The sequence below is a fragment of the Barbus barbus genome (genome assembly GCF_936440315.1).
Source record: "Barbus barbus genome assembly, chromosome: 34".
In the NCBI taxonomy this organism is placed as follows: Eukaryota; Metazoa; Chordata; class Actinopteri; order Cypriniformes; family Cyprinidae; genus Barbus; species Barbus barbus.
This window is the reverse complement of record NC_136762.1, coordinates 6725041-6739997: the sequence shown is the minus strand read 5'-3', so window position 1 is coordinate 6739997 and position 14957 is coordinate 6725041. Positions and strand designations below refer to the sequence as shown.

The following is a 14957-nucleotide window of genomic DNA, read 5'->3' as shown; positions in this document are numbered from 1 at the left end:
CAGCGCGCGACCCCATTTACCCCGAAGATCAAAGCGCTGTCTGCAAAAATCCCAAAAGTGCAATTACACAAAGTATGCATCTGACCGTTATTTACAACAGAAACGTACCAAGTCCGTTTGAAACGCTGCATAAGTTCCTCCAAAACTCGCTGAGTTTTATTTTTTTGCGACGCCGTAAGAGACCAAAACAAGGCACCGCTCGTGTATGTTTGTATAGAGGAGCTGAGACTGAGGGGTTGCAGCCAAACATGTTACGATACAACTAAGAATCCCGCCCCTTTTGGTACTGCCTCGTTTGATTGGAGGGTTCTAATGTCAATCATCACGTGAGAGACGTGTGATTCAAACACAGTGATGGGTTTTTTTTATTCTTCCCAGTGATTCGAATCTTTTGAATTAGTTCACTTAAAAGATTCAGTTTCTCTGATTGTTTCAGCGAACTTTTCTGCAGTACATATTCCTTATGTTTTATTCCCTATGATATCTCTGACAATAAGATTACAATATCTATGAAAATGGGTTTTGTAAAAAAGAGTAGGGGTTAAAGAACAAACGGCAGATTGTAATTCAATTCTGTTCAGATGTGTTCACTTACAAAGTCATTTAAATGATTCACTTTGTTAATAAATCAGATTAACACTGTAGAGACATTTCACATCTAACTGAAAGTATTATAAACCTGCAAATGCACAATGAAAGTCCGTCACTTACCAATCTCTGCAGGGAAAATACATGAAATCAGCTAAAGATACGTCTTGAATTTTTATTCATGCAATTATTATTTTTTGAAATGGGCTTTCGTCTATAAATTGCTGTATTCATTGAGTACAACTATAATAACATTATAGAAACCGAAATGTGATCATTTTCCTTGCCACACATAGCTTTGGAATAGGCCGTTGGTGTGTTAAAATAGCTATAGTTTTATTTTTAATAATAGTTTATCACACATATCTTATAGGATTATGCACTAACGTGTACCGTATTTGGGGAATGAACCAGTAAAACTTCCAGCAAAGTTCAGACACTTCTAGAAAAAACTACAAATGTCGGGAGCAATGAGAAGTCCCTGTTGCATCACTTCCGTGTTTACCACCTGACGAAACATGGTGAAATGAAAGTAAAATGTAACGTGTCCTACTGTTGATAGCTAATATTAGGAACACTTCTTTTACTCACAACACAACATCCAAACCAAGCGTAGGAGCTTCAAGCTGTCATTCAGATATTATGGTAAGTGATTTGATACACAGTAATTGTTTATGTCTAGTACTTTTACACTTCAAAGTAATAATAGAGCTTTTATGGCTAAGTGTAAGTTAAGAGTGCATGCATGATATTACCCAGAGTATTCTCTTAAATTGTCAGTTTAGTATGGATTATAGATTCTTTATTTAAAGAAAGCTATAGATTTCTCGTTTTGATCATATAAACTGGTTCTTGTTTGTGTACCACTTAGCATCTATGCATGATAGTTTTATTACCAAATGAAACAAAACAATTCTTGTTATGATATAATACCCAATTTTGACAGTTATGAATTTATACACAATTTTATTCCAGTCATGAAATACACAACTGCATTTAATTACCCTATGAAATAAAAATGAGAGGTTTAGTCTGTGCGTTAGCTTTGATCCTAACTATATGCCATTCGACAAATTGCAAATGCAGTATATTCAATAGACGAAAAATATTAAAGACTCATCCTGCATTACAGTTTTAGTCCAATCAGATGCGCTCAAGAATGGAAATTCCCGTCTCCAATACTAGCTGCATTTGGCTAGCCAGATGCCAATCATGCTTAATGAATTTCCATGCTCTGTCTAAACTGATTCTAAAATATTTGAGTAAGCAGTAGTCTGTCAAGAAATACAAACAAACTTTTATACAGATAAAACACTGGTGCTCTGTGTTTGAGGATGTGGTTATGTATTTTAGATGCTAATAATCTGCTGTATGTGTTTCAGATGCGTAACAGACAAAGAGGATCCAATCTCGGCCTGCTCCTGCTGGCCTCTCAGGTTTTCCAGCTGGGAATCGACAACATCCCACCTGTCACTCTTGCAACGCTAGGCCTGAATGTCTATTTGTTCCTGTTTCCTGTCAAACCCCTCCTACAGGTGCATGTTATTATAACTTCAACACCAAAAATGGGTCACATCTGCCAGTAGTGAGTCAATAAAGAAAAAGTGCCAGCCATTAAACTGTGTTTTGCAATATTTTATTAGAAAATATATTGAAAAAGTTCTAAGTTGCACAAGTACTTAATTTTTTTTTTTGAAAATCATTTTTTGTTTCTGTTTCTCAGACATGTTTGAGTGTTCGAGAGGCGTACTGGTACAGAGACTGGAAACGTCTGCTTCTGTCGCCGTTTCACCATGCTGACGACATGCACTTGTACTTCAACATGGCCTCGCTCCTTTGGAAGGGCATCAAACTGGAGAGGAAACTGGGAGGTGCCTGGTTTGCGTACCTGCTCTCTGTCTTCTCTCTGCTCACCGGATTGGTCTACCTGCTCCTGGAGACGGGACTGACACACGTGACAGAAGACTCTTCATATAGTTTACAGTGTGCAGTGGGCTTCTCAGGTGTGTTAGATCAGGATGGAGTGCACATGCTTTAAATTTTTATATTTTTAAATGTCATTTATTCCTGTGATAGCAAAGCTGAATTTTCAGCAGCCATTACTCCAGTGTTCAGTGTCACATGATTATTTTGATATGATCAAAATGTGGATTCTTTGATGGAAGAACAGCATTTATTTGACAGACATTTTTGTAACATTATAAATGTCTTTGCTATCACTTTTGATCCATTTAATATATCCTTCTTCAATAATAATAAAAAAAAGTTACTTTTAAATAGTAGTGTAGATGTATCTTTTACTAAAATATGAATACTGAACAGTACATGCAGTTGGTGGAAAGAATAAAAAGGAGTAGACGACAGAAATCAATTGATTCATATGACATTGTTATATTTTTCTATTAAGAAATATGCTGTTTGTGATTCATTTCAGGTGTTCTGTTTGGGCTAAAGGTGGTGAATAATCATTATCATCCAGGAGGGGCCACATACATCATGGGGCTGCCCGTAGCCAGTCGCTATGCCTGCTGGGTAGAGTTGGTCCTCATCCATATCATGAACCCTGGGTAGGCATGAAAAGATGCTAGAGTAAAGGGTTTTCACAGTAAAGTTGTATTCACAGTTTGCATTAACACACATTCACACACATGTCTTTGCAGGACATCATTTGTCGGACACCTGGCTGGGATCCTGGTCGGTCTGCTCTACACAACTGGACCACTAAAGAGCCTCATGAAGACCTGTGCAGGTAACACAACATTTTCAATGTTCTTTTTTGTTTTTTGTTTTAGGTGTGTTTGACATCTTCACTGTTAATATGTGTATACACTACCATTCAATAGTTTCAGTTCAGCATATTTTTTTAAAGGAAATTAATGCTTTTATTCATCTTAGATGCATTCAATTGATCAAAAGTAACAGTAACGATATTTATGTTACAAAAGATTCTTATTTCAAGTAAATGTTGTTCTTTTTGTTGTTACAGTTTCCACAAAAACATTAACTGTTTTCAACATTGATAGTAATAAGAAATATTTCTTAAGCAGCAAATCAGCATATTAAAATTATTTCTCAAGGATGATGTGACACTGAAGACTGGAGTAATGACGCTGAAAATTCAGCTTTGAATCACAGGAATAAATAACTTTTTAAAATTAAAATAGGAGCATAAGAGATTTTCAAAAACATAAAAAATCTTATCAACCACAAACTTTTAATTCAGCAGTTAATGCATCCAGCCACATAAACAGCCATGACTGTGTCATTTCAGGCTTTGTGACATCTAATGGACAATATGGAGGGCAGCGAACATACTACAATTCATCAGGTTAAAGCTCTTTTTGTGCTATAGCGAAATATTGGTGTAGTTATAAAGACTGCAATCTGATTTGAATCACAACATCCTAGAAATGGCTCTGATTTTGAGAACCAATAAAGATGAAATGATTTAGGGATTGTTAACTAGACCATTGTAGCATTGCTCTGCTGACGTCCTCAGGATGCATTATTTGTGTGTGTTCACAGCAGGATACAGTGGATATGGCATGCCGTATCCTCCAAACTCCCAGTATGGACAGCAGTCGTTTAATCCCAGGCACTATGGCGCCCCCTACAGGCAGCAGTATGACACACACAGGCCCTCTGCACCGCCCCAGCATCCCTATACAGAAGATGAGCAGTATGAGGCAGCTGTCAGGGCCAGCCTGAACGACAGAGGTCAGGTGGTCAAAATGACTAGTTGATACTTTTAAAAATGCTTTGTCAGAAACAATTTTGTAAAGAAAAGTATAATATTTTTAGGTTTTTTTAAACAAAACGGCAACAAATATTTGTTCGGAAAATATGAACATTTGTTGACATACAGATTATTGGAAATGAAATGAACAAAACTAATTTATTCCCATGTGTTTTTGCTGACACTAAACCTGCAGAAGCAGAAGGAATAGTTCACCCAAAACTATATATTCACCCTCAGGCTATCACAGATGTAGATGAGTTTGTGTCTTCATGGGAACAGATTTGGAGAAAGCATTATTATATTAGCATTACATCACTTGCTCATGGACTAATGGATTCTCTGCAGTGAATGGGTGCCGTCAGAATGAGAGTCCAAACAGCTGATAAAAACATCACGATAATTCACAAGCAATCCACACGACTTTCTTACAAACACACAGCTTTTCGCTTCACAAGATGTTAATTGATGGACTGGAGTCGTGTGGGTTACTTGTAGATTATTGTGATGTTTTTATCAGCCGGACTGGACTCATTCTGACGGCACCCATTCACTGCAGAGGATCCATTGGTGAGTGATGTAATGCTACATTTCTCCAAATCTGATCCGATAAAGAAAGAAACTGATGTACATCTTGGTTGGCCTGAGAGTGAGTAAATCTTCTTGGGTGAACTATCTTGTAATTCTTTAAAGTACTTGCAGTTGCAGTGTGTAACATTGTCATTTGGTTTTGTAGGTGGTTTTACGCAGGCTAGATCATCACATGGGACTTATGCCCACTCAAACCCAACTCCTGAAGAGATCCGCTGGCGACGGCTTCAGAAGTTTAACAGCTGATCAATTGGAGAACGTGACATTAATGATAATAGTACTAGATTGTTTACATTAAAGACAACTCTAATAACCGTTCAGAGCTGTTGGAGAAGATTCTTCCACTGCTGACTGGTGTCATTGAATAGCTTTTATGATGTTATCAGTGGGAGGTTTCAAAGGCCATTTTCTGTATTTCTAACTGCAAAAAGTTTGTATGCACATTTGTTTTGGCTCTAAATGCTGATCTGAAGTTTGAACATTCATGACATGGTTGTGGATGAGAGTGCCTTTTGCAGTATGTTGAATGTACAGTAAGATGATTTTGTCAACAAGTCTTAATGTATGTCAGATCTCTCAAGCTTATAGCACTTGATTATTTCCAAACAAACATTTCTTCCTAAGTAACTTATACTTTGTTTAAGAAAGTATATTTTTGTAAATAAACAATAAATCATTCTTATTCTGGTATGTTGTAGCTGGTTTTACATTGGTTCCAAGACACGCTCTGTTCATATGGTAAATTATAAAATATGTAGTAAAAGTACAATTTTTACTAATTCAGAATAATTACATATCATTAAATTCAGTTTACATGTATTATTCAAATCATTGTGTAAGAGAGACTTCCTGTGTTTAGATCCATAACACTCCATTTTCATAGTACATACACAATACACTACTATACAATTTTTAAAGAAATTAATCATTTTTATTTAGCAAGAATGCATAAATTGAGCAAAATTGACAATACAGATACTTACAATGCGACAAAATATTTATATTCCAAATATGCTGGTATTTAGAACTTTTTAATTATTCAAGAATCCTAAAAAATGATCAGTTCCACAAAAACAAAAGTGATTTCAGCAAAAAAAAATAAAAAAATAATAATCTTACCCCAAACTTTAACGGTAGTGTATTTATTATATTTTTTATACAGTCCACAAAGTTTTTATATATATATATATATATATATATATATATATATATATAATTTTTTATTTGGAATGCTGATGTTCTATTTGTCAAAAGTGTTAGTTTGAATTATATGGAGTTATGTTTTAAAAAAAAATGAATATATGGGTTTTATTAATGGGAAGAGTGTCTCCTAAAATTCAAAAATAATGTATAAAAGAAGTGTAAAAACAATAAATGTAGTAGTGATGTGAAACTTTGTTAGATGTCTCAGTTCGGCGAGTTTATAGATACTCTTTTTACCAGGGTATTATTGCATGTAATACAAATGTGCATGTGACACTGAAGAAGATCAAACTTCTTGGGAAAGAGAATTGTTGGCAAATTTAACAATTTGTGTTGTCCTTAGGTGTACGTCCATGCTCAGGTGTAACAGTAAAGTACTCAAGACATCAAAATGTTCCCAAACAAACAGCGAATTGCATTTACAACAAATAATAATCACTTCTTTTAAAAGGGAACATTTTTCATTCACTAAGTTTTTAATTTCCAGAACATCAGCAGCGCTAGTGTGAAAATATCTAGAGTTCCTCAAGTTAAACATGCAGGGACATTCAGATTTATATCAAATGTAAATGCTGCCCCCTTCTGGTGAACGTTTCTGGTGCAGAAGCTTTCATATTTGTCGCATAGTGGAATGATTTCAGATTTATATGTATAGCGCTTTTCACCAAACACATTGTTTCAAAGCAGCTAGAAAATCATGATGTCAATGTTCATAATATCTTAATCATGCCTTATACTCGCATTTAGCAGTAAGAGCAGGGCGAGAAATATAGTTCATAGCTCATGCAAAAATACAAATTTGCTGAATTTTTTTTTTGATTCTTCATTGGAACAGATTTGAAGAAATTTAGCATTACATCACTTGTTCACCAATGAATCCTCTGCAGTGAATGGGTGCCGTCAGAATGAGAGTCCAAACAGCTGATAAAAATATCACAGTAATCCACAAGTATTCCACGTGACTCTAATCCATCAAGTCTTGTGAAGCGAAAAGTTGCATGTTTGTAATAAACAAATTCATTAAAGCGTTTTAACTTTAACCTATCGCCTCTGGTTAAAATACAAGTCCATAATCCACAATGATGCTTCCTCCAGTGTAATAGTTCATTGTTGACCTCCTCTCACATCAAAGTCCACTGATTTATTTGTTTTGGGCTGTCTTCACTTATGAATGGTGCTTAATCTGTGCATATTTCTCTCCTGATTCAGACTAGATGTCATTTTCACTATAAAAAGGAATATTTTGAATAGAGGATTAGTATTTTAGCCTAAAGCATGGGCTTGAATTTAAAAACGTCTTAACAATGGATTTGTTTAACAAACATGCAGCCTTTCACTTCACAAGATGTTAGCTGATGGACTGGAGTTATGTGGATTACTTATGGATTGTGATGTTTTTATCAGCTACTGTTTGGACTCTCATTCTGACGGCACCCATTCACTACAGAGGATCCATGGGTGAACAAGTGATGTAATGTTATATTTCTCCAAATCTATTGGATAAAGAAACAAACTCATCCACATCTTTTATGGCCTGAGGATGAGTAAATGTTTTTTTTTTTTTTTTTTTTTTTTTTTTTTTTTGGCCTGTCAGTAACACAGATAACACATGACAGTACGTATGTGTAGTTATGCTATCATCATTCACAGCCTTTTTTTTTTTTTTTTTTTTTTATATTATTTTTTTTTTATTAATTAATTAATTAAATTTTATATACCCTTTTATTTAACCATACTATGACCGACAAGACCAGGGGACAGAGAAAACAAGAGAGAGAAAAAAATAAAAAATAATAATAATAATAATAATAATAATAATAATAAAAAAATAATAATTATAATTATAATGATAATAATAAAAATAATAATAATAAAAAAAAAAAAAAAAGGAATTAGAAAAAAAAAAAAAAAAAAAAAAAAAAAATTGTGGATAAAGTCAACAGAGAAGGGGGAGAGAGAGAGAGGAAAAAAAAGAGAATGGGGGATAGAGAGAGAGAGGAAAAAACAAAACAAAAAAAAAAGACAATTTGCTTCGATACCTGCTGACAAAAAGAGAAAACAACAGAAGACACAACAGAAGACACAACATCAGAGAAACTGCAGCAACAACCAACATCTGTATGAATCACAATAAATTCTAAATGTTAAATGTTATTGAGCAACACGCATAACTAATATTACAAAATAAGTTTTGAAGCAACAGCAGATCAGAACAATGTAAATGTTCAAAAGCACCATCATTTCAAAATGACAACTTTTTCAGTAATTACTACTATGTTTTTATATATTCTCTTTTACACAACACAAAATATCAGTTTTTGGTTGTGGTTGTCTTTACAACGGGAATTCTGAAGCTTGGGTCACCAGATCCAAAACTGAGAGAAAAAAAAAAATTTCCAGCTCTATCTCCAGGAAATGCAACAGTTGGTTCTCATGCTCTTGCCTTCGTATCTGCAATTCAAGTTCTTTTAACCTGATTGCCAACAAGGGATCATAGTGAGCAGCAAGAGGAGTCTGAAATCTGCTAGTGAACGACGCCTTGTGGTACCATCACAGAGAGGCTCAAAATCACTCTCCAGAACATTCTCGTTCACCATTCTGGTGGAATAATCTTCCCACCCCTATCCGGAACGCCAGATCCATGTCAATCTTCAAGCAACAACTGAAAACTTATCTCTTTCGGCACTACTTGACTTCATCCTAAACTCAAAAAAAAAAAAAAAAAAAAACCTTAATCTTTCCCTCTATCTTTCTCTCCTTCCCTTGCTAGCTTTTACTTATTTGAACAATGACTGAGCCTTGGTGTTACGAGCACTTCCTCTGTCTGATTGCCTCTTCAAGATGAATCGCTTCTTGTATTCCCCAATTGTAAGTCACTTTGGATAAAAGCGTCTGCCAAATGACTAAATGTAAACCACTGTCCAATGGCAAGATCTTCATGTCAAAAAACTTCACATCTAAACTAAACATCACATCAAATATTTTGAAACCTCAACATAAGTGGTGAATAAAGACAGTGATGAATGATCACTAACATGCCATAGATGTTCTGTATTCATATTTTCTTTCAGTAAAGGTTAAAAATGTGGGTATTGTGGAAAATGAAAACACTGAATGCTGTTTTTTTTTTTTTTTTAAACTGCAGGCTCCGATGTGGAAGCGAGGTCTGAAACCGCAGGAAACGCTCATCCAGTTTGCCTTTCCGCGGTTCCACCGAACACTCGGCCGGCCAGTCGAGTCTCAACTTGGCAACAGCACGAGTGATCACCTCCACAAGCTCCTCATACTGGGGTGAAAGAGGGGGTGCGACGTGTTCGGCGCTTCCTATGTCAACCTCCTCAGAGGAAGACAAGAGAAGCGCCGCGGCCGCTGCCCAAGGGGAAGTAACCATCATGCGTGCTTCCGGACTCGGGGAGTGGTCGCGGGATCCAGCAGGTGAAGATGGAGATAGAGACTCGCTCGTCTCCGATCCCTCTGCCAGTTCCCGTTGCAAACCCCACGAGCGCCGTCTCCGCTCCGCCTCAGCGGGACCCGCGCCGTGGTGAACGCCAATGAAAGAACCCTCTCCTGAAAAGAGGGCCTGTCGGGAGCAAAGCACAAGCAGAGGAAAACTCGCAGTGCGGACAGTCAGTCCCCTCGAGGGCTGCCTCCGCTTGCCTCGCTCCCAAGCAAAGCACACACAAGCTGTGTGTATCCTCCGCGCACAAATAACGTTTGCACGGAGGCCTGAATTGCGCCTCACTCCTCCCAAACTTTGTTTTACAACGCCTCTTGGACATTTGCAAAACGGACAGACAACAGTAAATAGGACTTACAAGACACAGAGCGCTTAGCTGAATGACAGAAAGCTGACACCAATTTCACCGCACGTGCTTTTATACCAGCTGGTCTTTACGTCACCTCGCCCGTGACGTCCCTCTCATCCGTTGGACAGATTTCATTGGTATTCAGAGCCGGTTACGCTGTAGGCGTTCCCCAAAGCGTCTCCTGACGCAGCTAGAGTTCCTGAAGAGGAATCTGAATTAAATTTGAATTTAATAAAAATAAAGAAATCTTCAGTTAATGAAACAGATTGACTAGTAGATAAATATGTATTTTATTTAAAATGTGTTTTGCTATACTTGTATTATAGGCCACAAAGGACAGTGTGGTCCAATTGGGCCTGCTGGATTAAAAGGTTGTAAAGGAACTCCTGGAGCTAAAGGTTAGGTTTTAAATACTGGCATAATAACATTTTTAATCATCATTTTAATAACAATTAAAAATGAAGCAATTGCAGAGACAGTCATGTCTTGTATATTATTTTGAGGAAATCACAAACACTTGCAGGCCTGAAATGTCCAAAAAGTGTAGGTGAGTAAGCCACGGGAATACCGTAATATTGTGAAAATGAAAAAAAGTAAACAAAAATGCAAATGTGAGATTAAAAAAAACACAGCTTTACTGATGAAATGACAAAACATTTCAGTCACAACATGGCCTTCTCCAGTGTCTAATCATATTGTTTTATGAACATTTTCCCACTCTTTGTGAATTTTTAGGGCCTAAAGGGTGATGTTGTGGCTCAGGTCATGACTCTCCCAGGAGACCCTGGTTTCCCTGGACAAGTCGGGGAAAAAGGAGAACCGGGAGAACGAGGACCTCAAGGGTTAAGAGGTCTAGAAGGTACAATGCCACAAACACAATGCTCTAGTTTTCTCTGAAGTTTTATGATTTCATCTTATATTTGTATAATTTCCCATCTTTTAGGAACACAAGGTCAAAGGGGAAGCAGAGGTCCAGATGGAGGTGCTGGACGAAATGGGATACATGGACCAAAGGGAGACACTGGCCCAAAGGGAACAAAAGGTAAGTCTTAAAACTTAAGACACTTTGGCCCGGTTTCACAGACAGGGCTTAGACTAAGCCAGGATTAGGCCATCATTCAATTAGGACATTTAAGTAATTTTTATTAACATGCCTTATAAAAAATATTACTGGTGTGCATCTTGAGACAAAACAGAGGCATTGACATGTTTTAAGATCAGTCAGTGCAAGTTTATTTCAGATGAAACAGCTCAGAATTACATTATAGTCTGGGACTGGTTTTAAGCCTTGTCTGTGAAACCAGAGGCTAGAGGGTTTTCTATTTGAACTATAGCTAATAATACACTACCATAAAATTAAATATAAAAAAGTTTTGGATCTGTAACAAATTTTTAAAGAAGTCTCTTATGCTCAAATGTATGTGATCAAAAATACAGTAAAATGTACTATTTTGTACACTTTAAAATGTCACATGAATTTGCTGACCTGATGCTCAAAAACATTTCTTCTTATTAGCACAGTTGAAAACAGCTGTGCTGCTAAATATTTTTCTGAAACCTTGATACATTTGTTTACTGACTCCAAACTCCAAACAATCATGTAAAAACAAATCTTGTTTGTCTCCTAAGGTTTTGTCGGTTTGTCAGGCGAAGTGGGTCCCAAGGGTTCACAAGGTCCACTTGGCACAAAATATGGATTCCTTTTTACCAAGCATATAACATCAGTACCAGCCTCCTGGGTCAAAACGTGTGTACTTTGGATATTCGCTTCTCTTCATCAACGGCAATAACCACGGAAATGGACAAGACCTAGGTATGAAACACAGACAGATCATTCATACGACAACTCCTGCACATACAAATGCATGTAATGCAAATAGACATGGATGGTATTGTGGGAACACATTTACATACACAACAGTTATGAGCATAAGCATAAGTCAGTTTGTATTTTTATCAATTGATAGATACTATAAGTTTCATGAGCAGTAAATTAGCATATTAGTATAAGTTCTGAAGGATCATTTGACACTGAAGCCTGGAGTAATGACTTCTGAAAATTCAGTTTTACCATCACTGGAATAAATTGTATTTAAAAATAGATTAAAATACCAAACAGTTCATATTATTTAATAATATTGATGTTTTTACTGTATTTTTGATCAAATAAATGCAGCCATGCTGAGCATTTAAACTATAACATATGTATACATTCATAGTATATAACTGTGCTTGTTCTGATTTATTCCTTAGCAAACGGGTGCAGGTGCAGAAGGTTCCGGGCAGCCGCTGATTTCTCCTGGATCCTGTCTGGAAGAATTCCGGAAAATTCCATTGATAGAGTGTCATGGTCGTGGCACCTGTAACTTCTATCCTGATTCCTTCAGCTTCTTGCTTGCATCACTTGATCCTAGCAGAATGTTCAGGTACAAGAATTTTGAAGATTGAACATTTTATTTGAATCCGATTTGCCAGTTTGATCTAGATGAAATGGAAGTAAATCTTTTTAAGTACTATAAAAAAAGTACTATTTTCACAAATCAGATTTGACTCTCTTCCAGTCTATCTTCACAATTCACTGCTTAAATCAGAAACTTGAATTGATTTTAAAATAATATTGTCATATTAAATAAACAACATTAGGAACCATTGTCCTTTTTTATTCTCATTCCTCAGTACTCCAATCCGCCAGACAGCAAGACGGCAAGCCATCAGCCGCTGTTGGGTCTGTATGAAGCAGTAGTTTTTAAGTCAGAGGGGTGACCTTGGTAAAAGACTTGAACTATGAACTTCCATTCGTGGGTTTTTCATGACTTGTGTAGGATCCGTGAAGTCAGCCCTCAAGTGCTTCACCTGAAACAACTGGAAATATAGTTCTCCCCCATGAGTGATTGTCATTATGTTTGCTGTGGTCCAGTCCAGGAACAGTTCACTCAGAAATGAAAATTGTACTCACCCTCAGGACAAGAATACAGATGAGTCTTAATCGTATAAACAGATTTGGAGAATGATCATTACATCACATCCTCACCAATGGATCTGCAGTGAATGGGTGCCGTCAGAATAAGAGTCCAAACAGCTGATAAAAACATCACGAGTAATCCACACCACTCCAGTCCACAAGCAGTGAAAGTGATAAGTAGCATGTTTGTAAGAAACAAATCCATCGCTTCTGGCCAAGATACAAGCCCATAATCCATAATAACACTTCCTTCAGTGAAATGGTCCGTCTCTTGTTGACTTGAAGAGTTCAGATGCAAAAGCCTCTTAATGCCGTCTGAAAGTTTCTTCTAAAATTAGCATTTTTATCAGTTATTTCACTTTAATTGTATAGAAAAGGACCTATACATTGCCATTAGAGTAAAATTACTGAACCTAAACATAGTAGCCTGATAAAAATGCTAATTTTAGGTGAAAATTTCAGATGTCACTGAACTCTTCACTTCTCACATCAAAATTCAGTTTTGGACCGTGCTTGATCTGTGCATATTTCTGTCCTGATTACGAAGAGACCATTTCGTTCACTGGAGAAAGCAATATTATGGATAGAGGACTCATATTTCAGCTGAAAATAATGGTTTGAAGGTAAAACCATCTTAATGATGGATGTTTATTATAACACAAGATACACAAGATCTTAACTGATGGACTGGAGTTGTGTGGATTACTTGTTTTTATCAGCAGTTTGGACTCTCATTCTGACGGCACCCATTCACTGCAGATAAATAAGCAAACTCATCTACATACTGAATGTTGAGGGTGAGTACATTTTTAGAAAGTTTTCATTTTGGGATGAAGTATTCCTTTAATGAGTGGAATGATACAGATGTGGGTGAAGTAGTTTTGTTTTTTAAACACTTTTTCAGCCATTTAGAACTTTTGGACAAATTTAATTGATACAGTAGGTTCCCTTTTAACAGAAGTTCTTTATTTTGGATTTGCTAAATCCAAGGTACCAGCACAGTGTTTTTCTTCAGCATTCTTTTCTTTTTCTACATGTCCAGCACTTATAAATGTGCTTTTCTCTCAAAATTACTCTTACCAGGATTTGGGGTGACTTCAGTTCAACTACTTCTCATTATTAAACTATTTTTCATTTATAGTTAATTATGAATGACTTTTGCATGTGGGAATAGCAGTAGTAGGCCATTAGAAAATCCTGGCTAGTGAGCATTGAGAAACAGGCTCGGTGAATAATCATTTGAGCTCAGATTGCTCATACTGAGCATAAACTGTGCATAATTAATTTGGCATTTAAAACAAAACAAAATAGTTAATCTATGCTCTAGTGATGCTACTGAAAAATAGTTTAGTAATTAAAGTTGAAATATTTTGTTTATTTTTGTCATTAGTAATTGATAACTAATACACTTGACATTAATAGTCTTCCTTAGTAACACTCTATAAACATATATTAAATTTACTAATTTAATAATCAAATAGTAAAAAGTATAGAGTCTTCTGAATTCCCTTTTTTATATAAATCCTAAGTATTATTTATTTTCTGCTTATTTATTTTGGATATGTGTGCAACTGTCAGTGTAAGGCAGGTGTGCTTATCATTTGAGCTATGATTTTCCACTTTAGTATACAAATACTTTACTATAGATCTACTTGCTATTAGGACTTTATTCAAGAAAGCATCAAAGTCTTGTTTCTTATTGTGCAAAACTGTTTGTACAAAGCAGTTTTTGGTGCTGAGGTTTTGCAAAGCATATATAAGTTTGTTCATATTTAACACCGAATCACTCAGAGTTAATGGTGCTATTTGTTAGATTATGAAAAAGGAAAAGAAACTTTAGAAACTGAGACAGAGACAAAGTGTGTTTCAGTCATTATGTGAATTATAGCATTGCATTATGGAGCTTTCTCCATGACTCATATTCAGTTGTAATCAATTGTATACTGTAAATAGAAATTGTAATGAATTATTACATATAAAAGCTTGCCAATGCCAAATCAACTGAGAAATTAGGAGTGTAGTCTTGACAACACATCCTCAACATAAAAAATAAAAACTGTCATAATCGTGT

The 14957-nt window shown here is 36.0% G+C and overlaps 1 protein-coding gene across 1 annotated transcript; it reads left to right on the top strand.

Annotated features, from left to right (window-relative positions):
* Positions 1-829: 829 nt before the first annotated feature.
* On the top strand, positions 830-5605 carry LOC306853945 (rhomboid-related protein 4-like). Its single transcript, XM_079391667.1, has 8 exons — positions 830-1233; positions 1971-2123; positions 2312-2591; positions 3023-3155; positions 3249-3337; positions 3860-3916; positions 4114-4305; positions 5061-5605. The coding sequence occupies exons 1-8, from the start codon at positions 1231-1233 to the stop codon at positions 5159-5161; spliced, it is 1008 nt and encodes a 335-aa protein (XP_079247793.1). The 5' UTR covers positions 830-1230; the 3' UTR covers positions 5162-5605.
* The last annotated feature ends 9352 nt before the right edge of the window (positions 5606-14957 follow it).

Excerpts from the sequence above, each read along its gene's own strand:
- LOC306853945 (XM_079391667.1), top strand. Across the intron at positions 2,592-3,022 it reads GTGTGCAGTGGGCTTCTCAG|GTGTTCTGTTTGGGCTAAAG; the intron begins GTGTGTTAGATC and ends GATTCATTTCAG. Across the intron at positions 3,917-4,113 it reads AACATACTACAATTCATCAG|CAGGATACAGTGGATATGGC; the intron begins GTTAAAGCTCTT and ends GTGTGTTCACAG.